The sequence below is a fragment of the Arachis ipaensis genome, chromosome B4 (assembly GCF_059453495.1).
Source record: "Arachis ipaensis isolate K30076 ecotype BB chromosome B4, ASM5945349v1, whole genome shotgun sequence".
Taxonomy (NCBI): domain Eukaryota; kingdom Viridiplantae; phylum Streptophyta; class Magnoliopsida; order Fabales; family Fabaceae; genus Arachis; species Arachis ipaensis.
The window spans coordinates 9,680,241-9,691,607 of record NC_142439.1 but is presented as its reverse complement, the minus strand read 5'-3'; the positions used below and the strand labels follow the sequence as shown (position 1 = coordinate 9,691,607).

General features: G+C 34.5%; 2 protein-coding genes and 1 non-coding gene across 4 annotated transcripts; 2 read left to right on the top strand and 1 right to left on the bottom strand.

The window, feature by feature from the left end:
* LOC107638803 (BTB/POZ domain and ankyrin repeat-containing protein NPR1) lies at positions 1 to 4,368 on the top strand. 2 transcript variants are annotated; one of them, XM_016342197.3, is made up of 5 exons: positions 92 to 557; positions 918 to 1,648; positions 2,575 to 3,340; positions 3,506 to 3,703; positions 3,805 to 4,368. In XM_016342197.3, the coding sequence occupies exons 2-5, from the start codon at positions 1,100 to 1,102 to the stop codon at positions 4,068 to 4,070; spliced, it is 1,779 nt and encodes a 592-aa protein (XP_016197683.1). In that variant the 5' UTR covers positions 92 to 557; positions 918 to 1,099; the 3' UTR covers positions 4,071 to 4,368. The 2 variants fall into 2 exon arrangements, with proteins under 2 accessions (XP_016197684.1, XP_016197683.1); XM_016342198.3 differs by having other exon boundaries at positions 1 to 1,648.
* A 310-nt stretch (positions 4,369 to 4,678) lies between these two features.
* TRNAP-AGG (transfer RNA proline (anticodon AGG)) lies at positions 4,679 to 4,750 on the bottom strand. Its single transcript has one exon. It is a non-coding gene; the product is annotated as a tRNA-Pro (tRNA).
* Positions 4,751 to 6,036: 1,286 nt separating this feature from the next.
* On the top strand, positions 6,037 to 10,711 carry LOC107638802 (putative E3 ubiquitin-protein ligase LIN). Its single transcript, XM_016342196.3, has 8 exons — positions 6,037 to 6,339; positions 6,457 to 7,295; positions 7,442 to 7,577; positions 7,807 to 8,777; positions 8,886 to 9,033; positions 9,153 to 9,407; positions 9,717 to 10,026; positions 10,448 to 10,711. Exons 1-8 carry the CDS (start codon positions 6,154 to 6,156, stop codon positions 10,570 to 10,572), a joined length of 2,970 nt encoding a protein of 989 aa, XP_016197682.2. The 5' UTR covers positions 6,037 to 6,153; the 3' UTR covers positions 10,573 to 10,711.
* The last annotated feature ends 656 nt before the right edge of the window (positions 10,712 to 11,367 follow it).

Sequence of the window (11,367 nt, the reverse complement as noted above, 5' to 3'; positions counted from 1 at the left end):
GGTCTTTAATTTTGTGAAGCTAATTGGACCCAGACGCAGCAATTTGCTTTACAAGTTTGGTGTGTGCGTTACGTTCTCTCTTCATCAATTTACGCAAACCACTCTTTCTTTCTTTCAATAGCGGTGACGCAATCCAACCCCAGCTGGGGACGCTGACGTCACCTCTTTCGTCATCCAAACAACTTCACCCTCCTCTTCTCTCTCTCTCTCTCCTCTCTTCTCCTCTGACAACGATAAACGAACCTTCCAGGATGCTCTTCTGCCCTTTCGTTCCTCCATTGATGTGATGTGAACCCAATACTATTGCTCTTCTTCCCACTTTCATTCTCTCTTCTCTTTTCCCTCACTCGATTCTCATGCTTTGACTTCAACTTGTACCTTCTTTGTTTATTTTGTTCCGTCTTTTGCGCGCTGATTCCCTTTTGTCTCTGATTGGTTTTCTGGGCTTGTCAAAGTTCAAACCTTTCTCTGATTTGGATGGATCTGGTGCCAGTTTCTCAGAATTTGGTCTTCTGGGGTGTCGAGTATACTTGAACTTCACTGATTCTACCTCAAAGGTTTCTTCTTTTTTTCATTCTTCAATTGAGGGAATAGCTTCTGGATTTTGTTTTTTGTTTTTTTTTTTGTTTGTTTGATTTATGCTATTTTGGTTGCGCTGGAAATACAAAAAGGGGTTTCTATTATCTTTGAAGGAAAATTGGTTGGGGGTGTACTCCTGTTCTCAGTTGAGGGTTGACTATTGTCAACTTACCTTCAAAAAGAGTGATTTGAGTTGAAGTGCGTACTTCCTTTTCATACAGTTTTGTTGTGAGTGGTTTGGATGTCATGTTTTTTTGTGACATAAGATTTTGCAGCTAACACTTGTTCAGATTAGCATATATGGTTTCTATTTATAGGTTACTTTTTGTTTTCATTAGGTCTCTGCTGGAAATTCAAGACCTTATTTATCAGACCCAATATCCGTCTAATTAGTAGTTAGAGAAGTTTTGGGGAATCTATCTGAGAGAGAAATTTGAGGTGTTTGTGAAGTGTTTTTGGTTTCTGCAATCATAAGAGATGTTCTAGCCTGCTAGGGACAATTAGGTTCTCGGGTTTAAGAATGGCTAATTCAGCTGAACCCTCTTCGTCTTTGAGCTTTACATTGTCTTCGCACTTATCGAATGGCTCTGTTAGCCACAACATATGTCCCTCCTTCGGTGCTGATCCTGGACATAACCTTGATGTTATCAGTTTGAGTAAGCTTAGCTCCAATTTGGAGCAGCTTTTGATTGATCCTGCTTGTGACTATAGTGATGCCGAGATCATTGTGGAAGAAATTCCGGTCGGTGTTCATCAATGCATTCTGGCCTCTAGAAGTAAGTTCTTCCATGAATTGTTCAAGAGTGAAAAAGGATCTTCAGATAAAGAAGGGAAATTGAAGTACTCCATGAGTGATTTATTGCCTTATGGCAATGTTGGATATGAAGCTTTTCAAATTTTCCTTGGTTATGTGTATACCGGTAAACTCAAGCCTTCTCCAATGGAGGTGTCAACATGTGTTGACAATGTGTGTGCACATGCTGCTTGTAGACCTGCAATTAACTTTGCTGTGGAGTTGATGTATGCATCTTCCATTTTTCAAATACCGGAGCTGGTATCGCTTTTCCAGGTAAATATTCTATCTATGATGATATTGATATAAGAAAACATCAAACGTTATGGATTATACATTTCAGTTAACTAAGTGATTTCCCATTGAATTAATCCATGCTATAAGATTCAACTTTTGTTTTCAAGTACATAACACAACCATTCCCTTATATCCGAATTTGAGATCGGCTATGTAAAGATTTGCAATAGACTTTGACAAAGTTGAGCTATTATAATAGATATTTACCAAAATTTGATTTCATCTTTTCTACTCTACTTGTTTGTGGATTCATTTAGAGAACTAGAGTTAAGAGGTTTATAAAAAGAATTAGTAGTAGATTTTATCTTCTAGAGTCGTGTTATCGGCCAGGTTATAACCATAGTTCTCAATAAGAATTAAGATTCATTGGATTTCTCAGAACACATGAATTGATTATTGAGATTTATTTAATTTTCCTCACAGCTAATACGATTGAATTTGGATTCTCTAAAGTGAGGAAGTTGGTAAAGTGAAGGATTAATCACCATTGATTTTGTAACTTCCATGAAATGTGTGCCCCACTATCTTAATTTAAGAGTGATTATCTCTTTACTTTACCACTTTATCAACTTCCTCACTTTAGAGGATCTTGATCCAATACGATTAACCTATCTTTAGTTAGACCTAACTTTCAGATTTTTTTTCTTTCCGAGGGAATATAAAATTAACTTTATAATTGACTTACTAAATATATCACTTTGTTTAGGCGCATGCCTTGTACCTGGCATCTTATGCATAGGCCCCGAGTATTGTCATCCTTAGCTTTTCCAGGGTACTGAATAACTGGACATCACATGTTTTGGTAATGCATGGGAAAATACTTGTAAAGCATCTAAACTAATAACGATTTGTGTCTTATCATGCTAACGGATCGAGGAGCTAATTAATACTTTGGATTATGGCAGCGACGTCTTCTTAACTTTGTAGGGAAGGCTCTTGTGGAAGATGTCATCCCAATCCTCATGGTTGCTTTCCATTGTAAATTGAGTCAGCTTGTCACTCAGTGTGTCGACAGGGTGGTACGCTCAGACATTGACCAGATCTCAATCGAGAAGGAGCTTCCCTATGAGCTCGTGGAAAAGGTTAAGTTGCTCCGCCAAAACCAACAGCAAGATATGGAAACCGATGCTTCTGTAGATGTTCCTGTAGTTGATCCTTTGTGTCTAAAACGGATCACTAGAATACATAAAGCATTGGACTCGGATGATGTTGAGCTTGTTAAACTTCTTTTAAACGAGTCAGACATTACATTAGATAAAGCCAATGCTCTCCATTATGCTACAGCATACTGTGATCCCAAGGTTGTTTCCGAGGTACTTAGTTTGGGTCTGGCTGATGTAAACCTTCGGAATTCTCGGGGGTACTCGGTGCTTCATATAGCCGCCATGCGTAAAGAACCTTCTATTATAGTATCACTTCTCTCAAAAGGAGCTTGTGCATCGGATTTGACTTCGGATGGCCAGAGTGCTGTTAGTATTTGCAGGAGGTTGACAAGGCCAAAGGATTATCATGCGAAAACAGAACAGGGGAAGGAGACAAACAAAGATAGAATATGCATCGATGTTCTTGAAAGAGAAATGAGAAGGAATCCATTGGCTGGGGATGCTACAACTTCTTCCCATACAATGGCCGACGATCTACACATGAAGCTACTATACCTGGAGAACAGAGGTATCGATTGATGTTCTTCCATCTTGATGCTGCTTATTGAATTCTCATAGGAGATTTGATATATTGTTTTTAAATACTTTGAATCATGTTTTAACTGATTTTATTATGTTTTCATGGGTTATTTTATGCTCAAACCATCATATTAAGTATTGCTGCTTTGTGCAGTGGCATTTGCAAGATTGTTCTTCCCTTCAGAAGCAAAACTAGCCATGGACATTGCTCATGCGGAGACAACTTCCGAGTTCGCTGGTCTTTCTGCTTCGAAAGGTTCAAATGGCAACCTAAGGGAAGTAGATCTCAACGAGACACCGATCGTGCAAAACAAAAGACTTCTTTCTAGGATGGAAGCCCTTATGAAAACAGGTAGGAACTATCTTAAGATAATTTTTTGATTTGATGTAACCGTTGATGTGTTCCAATAGCAAGTCTAACGTCGAAGATCTTTTACCTTTTTGTGGTGGCAGTCGAGATGGGGAGGCGCTACTTTCCGCATTGCTCGGAAGTACTGGATAAGTTCATGGAGGATGACCTCCCCGACTTGTTCTACCTCGAGAAGGGAACCCAAGAAGAGCAGCGAATCAAGAGGACGCGCTTCATGGAGCTCAAAGACGATGTCCACAAGGCTTTCACCAAGGACAAGGCCGAGTTTAGCCGCTCCGGAATTTCGTCCTCTTCATCCTCATCATCCCTCAGAGATTCTGTACATTACAACAAGGCTAGAAAAGTGTGAACTGTTAAATATAGCATAGCTTCTTCATTTTCTTTTTTGGTTTCTGACTTCACATATTATAATATATAGTGCAAATTTTAGAGGTTGATGCATGCTCCCCAACCAAGTCACATGTAAAATTGTAATAGCAGGAAGGAAAGTTGATCCTTTACAAAGTGGTGTTTTTGACAAAAATAATTTCCTTTCCCTTCCAATTTGTGACAAATTTACAGTATAAATTTTGTAACAGATGAAGTATATAGGATCTATCATTAATTAGGTGCAGTCTATTAATTGTATGGTTATTTTACTCGTAAAATGTGATTTTGCAAGAAAATAGATGAATTATGCAATAAGTAATATTCACTTTTTTCCCTTTCTTTTTTTCATGCTAAATAGTATGTGAATCTAGATTTTAACTTGTATGTGCTACTCACATTAGTGAAAATATTTTATGATATCTGCAGAAAATATGCATGGTTTTCTAAATAAAACATTTTTACATCTAATCGTATTGAATTTTTTAGATGATCATTCTTGCAGTTATTTTTGCTTTACAAAATTGAACTCATGTTAATATCACAGCAAAAATTAAACTCGTTAAATATCATGCATTAAATTTAAATAAAGGGGCATTCCGAGAATTGAACTCGGGACCTCTCGCACCCTAAGCGAGAATCATACCACTAGACCAAATGCCCATGTTTACTTACAAATACATTTTTTAAATTCAAATTATATATATATTATCATTATGATGATTTTAGTTGGAGATAAATAATCCCATGTTGGCAGACAATTTTTGTAGTTATTATAAGCTTTCATCGTGATTCGTGTGTTTTTTTATGTTATATAAGACTGACCGGAAAAAAGTTTGAAAAGCTTTCATGATCACAAGAGATACGCGCAGAAAGTAAAGTTGAATCAAATTTTATATGAAAATTCCATTAATTGAAGAGTGATATCAATATGGTTTGCATGTCGACAAGCATATGAAACAAGCATTTTTCACACCAAATCATATAAAGAACTGTTCAATAATCAGCTGTACGTTGTGTTCTATAAAAAGCTCTGTTTCTTCATTATAAAGTGACAAATGGACAATCAAAGTACACCTTTTTAAATAGAAAAATACACTTTTATGCATGGACTAATAATATTTGAAATTTATTATTAAATTATTAATTTATCATTTTACTATTTTCTCTATCCATAAACTAAATAATATTCATCTTTAAATTAACTTAATTCCAAATTTCTTAAAATTATAATAAATTCAGTATTATATTTTAGGAAATATTTCAAGTGCATCGGAAATACCCATGCCCTTCAAATGCTTCCTATATTTTATATGAACAAATTTTAAAATTTCAGCTCAGTTACTTTACATATCAGAATCCCTACGACCAGGACCAATAGAAAGAATAATTACTGTATTCCAATTATAAAAAAGTTTTTGGAAAGAGAATACAGGAAGTACCTATTTATTGACTTAGTGTTGAATAAAGCGTGGGTTCTACGTACACTAGGACCTATACCACATATAATAATGGAAAGTAGATAGATTTTAATTTTGATGTAAAATATTTTGTATAATCATTTAATTATATATATTTTTTTAAATAGTATATGATTAATATAAAAAATAATTATTTTTTTTAATTTGATGTTACATGATTTAATGTACATGTAAAACTATTTTACATCATAGTGTATTAAAATTAAATTATAATAATTATATATTTTTAATGACAAAATAAAAGTACATTTTTGTATGCAGATTAAAATATGAATGCAAGTGAGTGTTTTTATATAAGATGTGGCAGCAATTTCACTGGCTGAAGATGTTGGTCCAAAAATTTGTTTTGGCATTTTACATTAGAGTACCTCAAAAATTAAAAATTAAAAAAATAAAATAAGTTATGGTTTGAAAAATAGAATCACCATGCAGCATTCACCATTCACAATTCACCAAACCCAACCCTTTTTCTTTGTCTTCATCACTGTTACCCTCTATTCTTCTATCTAATAATCTAGCTGTCTTTCTGTGTTATCTTTTTTATTGGTTTCTTTCTTCTGAGTCCTAAGAATATAAAGAAAGAAAATGTCATCATTGAAAAACCATAATAATAATAATAATAATTGGCATTCACCAATGGCTTCTTCCTTTGCTGAACTTCTTCCCTCAGATGATGGAGCCTCACACAAGAAGAAGCTATCACTTCCTTCATACATATGTCATGATCCTAGAAGTGTTGCTTCATCAAGGCACAAGTCAGAGAAATCCACTGTAAGAAGATATGATATCATATGATACCATAAATGCTTCATTTTTATTCATGTATGCATATTGTTTGCATAAATGCTTCAAATACTACTATTGTATTTAATACTCTTACTTGCATAGGTAAGAAGTGGCTCTTCTTCATCTCAGTTCAAGAGGCCTGGTTCAGCTTCTGAGAGATCAAACTCTAAGTCTCTGGTGGCAGAAGATTCAAGAATGGATGAAGTTGCTATTGGAGCAGTGATGAAAATCCTCAGTGGCTACATTGGAAGATATGTAAAAGATGAACTTTTCAGGAGAAAAATCAGGGAAAGATGCAGTTCTGTGATGGAGAGAAGAAGAAGAGAGGACTCAAATGATGAGGTTTTTGAGAATTTGGAAATGGGCATGGGGAAAGTTGATAAATTGGTAGAAGATCATGGAAGAATGAGGCAAGTTATGTTGATCAAAAGCTTGAAGAATTCCATTGAGATATTAACCATAATAGTTGCTTCCTCTTTGAATGCTAAAGATTCTCATCTTTCTGCTTGTGCTCAAATTTACTTGGCAATAGCTTATAAGATGTTGAAGAAAGAGAGAGTTTCCTCAAAGCATTTACTTCAAGTGTTTTGTGATTCTCCAAGTATGGCTAGAACATACCTGATTCCTGATCTTTGGGAGCACTTGTTTCTTCCCCATCTTCTCCATCTCAAAATTTGGTATAACAAGGAGATTGAGTCTCTTTCAAATGAAGATCATGGTGATAACAAAAGGAAAATGAAGGTGTTGAGCAAAGTCTACAATGAAAAAATGGATGCTGGAACTAGTCTCTTTGCTTTGTACTACAAGCAATGGCTGAAAGTTGGGGCCACAGAACCTCCTCTTCCTGTTGTATCATTGCCATCAATGCCAAGTTGTAGATCATCATCAAGAAGAAAATCTTCAGATTCTTTGGTTTCAAATTCCTCAATCAATCCAAACTTGTAAGTGATATGAATTACTTATTCTTCTGAATTTCGTATATTCACAACTAAATGTATTTGGATACTACTTGTTTCCAAATTCATTGAGTTATGAATATTTCAAATTTTTAAAATGACAAATATTATGTTTCGGTTCTCTTCGACAGATATAAGGCAGTGTTTGGCCCCAAACTGGAGCAGCAACCTACTGGTCCAGATGAACAAAAAGGAGCCATTGTAATTTATAAGGGCTCAGAGATTAATGATAAAATTTATGGAGATGAATACAGGAGCTCATCTCAGGTTGGTAGTTTCTTTTCCTTTATTTCACAGATGAAATTTTCTTATTTACTCCCTTCATTCCACAATATCTGTCACTTATAGAATTCTGTTTATTCATAATCAGTTGTGTCCAGATATGATTGATTTATGAATGTATCAAATTTCTAAAGTGAACAATAATGCGAAACAGAAGGAGTATACTGTAGAATTGATGTCTTGATACATGATTCTATTTTCTTGCTGTTGTCAGAGAGAAAGAGATGTATATATGGGAAGATCATCAATCCAAGATGACAAGAATCATGGTCAATTATGGCCCGAGTCCCAGAGATTGGACTATTTCCAGTGCTTTTCTTGCAGGAACATACCTACAGAAGGATTGGAAAACAGCAACTACAGATCCAAGAACATTGCTTCAATCAGAAGGGGAGGAATAAATTCTCTTTCAAGTGATTTGGTTGGAGCTATTGCAATTATATGTTCATCTGATATCCTAAGTGAATGCGAATCGGCTATTCGTGTGGTTACCTCAGCTTGGTTGAGGTCTCCTGGTGATCCGCTCATTGTAGAAGCATTAACACAACATAGTGTAGTTGAAGCTATGTTAGAGGTGCTATTTGCCTCATCTGAAGATGAAATTCTAGAATTGATTATATCAATTTTAGCTGAATTAGTAGCAAGGAGCGACGCGATTCGACAAATTATACTGAACTCTGATCCACAACTAGAATTGTTTGTGAAACTTCTGAGAAGCACTAGTCTGTTTCTGAAAGCCGCGGTTCTGCTTTATCTATCAAAGCCGCAGGCAAAACAAATGTTATCATCAGAATGGGTGCCATTAGTACTTAGAGTGTTGGAGTTTGGAGACAAACTGCAGACCCTTTTCACAGTGCAATGCAGTCCTCAAGTTGCAGCATTTTACTTTCTTGATCAACTTCTCACCGGTTTCAATGAAGATAAGAATCTGGAGAATGCAAGGCAAGTTCTTTCACTTGGGGGATTGACACTGCTTATGAGAAGAATTGAAGATGGAGAGATTCATGAAAGAAACAAAGCTGCTTTGATAATTTCCTGTTGTATACAAGCTGAAGGAAGCTGTAGATGCTTCTTAGCTGATAATATAAATAAGTCATCTTTGCTAGAACTCATTGTTCTTGGAAACAAACAAAGTTCAAGCGCTTTCGCCTTTTCCGTGTTAGTTGAGTTGCTCTGCCTAGATAGGTATGTCTTGTTCTTCTATCATTTCTTGCTTACAAAATCAGCAGAAGTTTAAACAAATCTGTTTTCAACATTAAGAAAAATGATGATAATCTTTTAAAACAATACCAGAAGAATGAAGGTTTTGAACTTCTTGAAAGGGCTTAAAGATGGATGGAGTGGATTAAACATCATGCACATTGTATACATTTACCTCAAGAAAGCTCCACCTGAAGAATGCCCTTTAGTTGCAGTGATAATATTGCTGCTTGATCTTATGGTAACTCTTCCTACAATTTTTTTTTTTTTTTAACTCCAATCATAACCATTAGTCTATATTGAACTTACTTCAATGAATATGTTGAAGAGTTCACAAATGCAGTAGCAGTTGTGTTGCAGGAAGATCCTTTCAAAAGTAGCTTATACAGAGCAGAAGCAATTGAGGCACTTATATCTGCTTTAAATTGCCAAACATGCAATGATAGAGTTCAAGATCAATCATCCAGAGCTTTACACTTACTTGGAGGCCACTTTTCCTACACAGGAGAATCACTATTGGAAAAATCACTTTTACATAAAGCAGGTTTTAGGGAGATTTGCTTAGAAGATTCCTTCGTCGCCAAGGGAATCTTCGTTTATGATTCGATTCACAAGGTAATCTTTGGTTAAAAGTTACAATTATGTATCATGTCAAGGACTTGTTTCTGTTCTTAAATAACTGTTCACTTTGAAAAATCAATATATCTGGACATAATTAGGCTTTGTTTGACAAAATATTTTTGTCTAGAGACAAAATTTGTCTAATTTTCTGTCTATTCAAAAGCTCGAAACAATGAAAGAGACTCAACTTTTCTGTCTTGAAACACTTATCATACGCAACAGAACATATTTCTAATATTTGTTGTTTCTCCATTCAAGCCCTTCAAAGTATTGATTGGTTGTGTGTTTGCATGATTGTTATAGAACAAGAAGGAAGAAGAAATTGAGAGTTGGCAACAAAAAGTAGGTTGTGTGTTGTTAAAATGTGGAAACAAGAAGTTGATATCAGCACTTGGAGAATGCATGGCAAATGGAACACCAAGTGTAGCAAGAGCAAGCCTTATAACTATTTCATGGATGAGCAGCTACCTCCACTTGGTTGAAGATAAAAGGTTGCCACCAATGGCTTTCTCAATCTTAACCCCACACTTGATACAATCCTTGAATCATGACAAAGATGTTGAGGAAAGAGTTCTAGCTTCATATTCATTGCTTTGCCTCATTAAAAATTCAGGTAATTAATATCTTATACAAAGATCTATTTAATTATATAAAATATTTTTCATTTGTGATTTAATTTGTACTAAAGACAAAAGGAATATTAGTTAGATGCCAATTTCAATGCATAACTAATAAAACTCATTATTAATTATTTCCTCCAAAGGTGCAATGCCAAACTTTAACTTTTGTCCTGAAAGTATATATTGTCTTACTCATGTTCTCAAACTTAAGATTTGACATATCACAGAGCACATCCCAATAATGTTTTTTTTTTTTTTGTTGGAAAAAAAATGGGTCTAGATCAGATTCTTATTTTAAATTTGAATGGCTATGTTACACTACATCAATGTATTCCTGTACTATGACTCTATATTATATATTCAATTTTTGATTAATTTATTAGTCCTTATTTTTGACACATTATTATTTTGTAGGATTCCTTCCATCATTGGATAAAGACTCACTAAGACACCTCAAAAATCTCTCCCTAGTGACATGGACTGCCAATGAACTCATCTCAATCTTCTCAAAAGGGAGCTTGCATTCAAGACAACAATAATATTATTATTATGACATATTTTTTTTTTATCATTTCAAATGCTTATTGTAATCAAATCAATCTCACCCTTGCGAGTTTTGTATAGTTAGTTGAATATTTATTTAACGTGTGATTTAAATTAATCAGTCATTAATTAAAATGATGCAACATAATATAATTTTGGAAATATATTAAATTAATACTTTTTAAATTTACCATAATGGGATACTATGATTTCATTATTTGGAATGCTTGTTTAGGCAAAGAAAGAAACTAGAAAGAAAACAAAATAGAGGGTAGAAAGGGACAGTGAAACAAGAATTCAGTAATAATAGAACATGTCGAATTTAGTAGCTTCATATCTTGATGTCAATATTATTACCATAGTTCCTAGATTACAAAAATTTGTACTAATGTAATAATAATGTTACACTGTCCCTTTATTTTCACTCCCCTAAAACAGAAAGGAATGAGGAAAGGTGATAGAAGACAAAAGGGAAACTTCAATGTTTTATTTATTTATTTATTTATTTTCATTGTCACATGGATATCAACTTATTATCTGTTACGTGGTCCTGCATGTGCAGCTGTTTGGTCGAGATTGTGACAGCGTGAACATCCACCACTTCATCATGCATACAATTAATTAATTGAATTTATTGGATAAATAAAAAATAAAAAAAATCTTCATTTTCTTTCTTGTTTATTTTCAACAATAGAAGACGAACTGTAACTGGCAATTTGAGGCCTCATAATTGAAGGGGCAACTTGTGGTCGATTGTGTTTAGTTTTTTTATTTTTAAAATTTTATAAAAA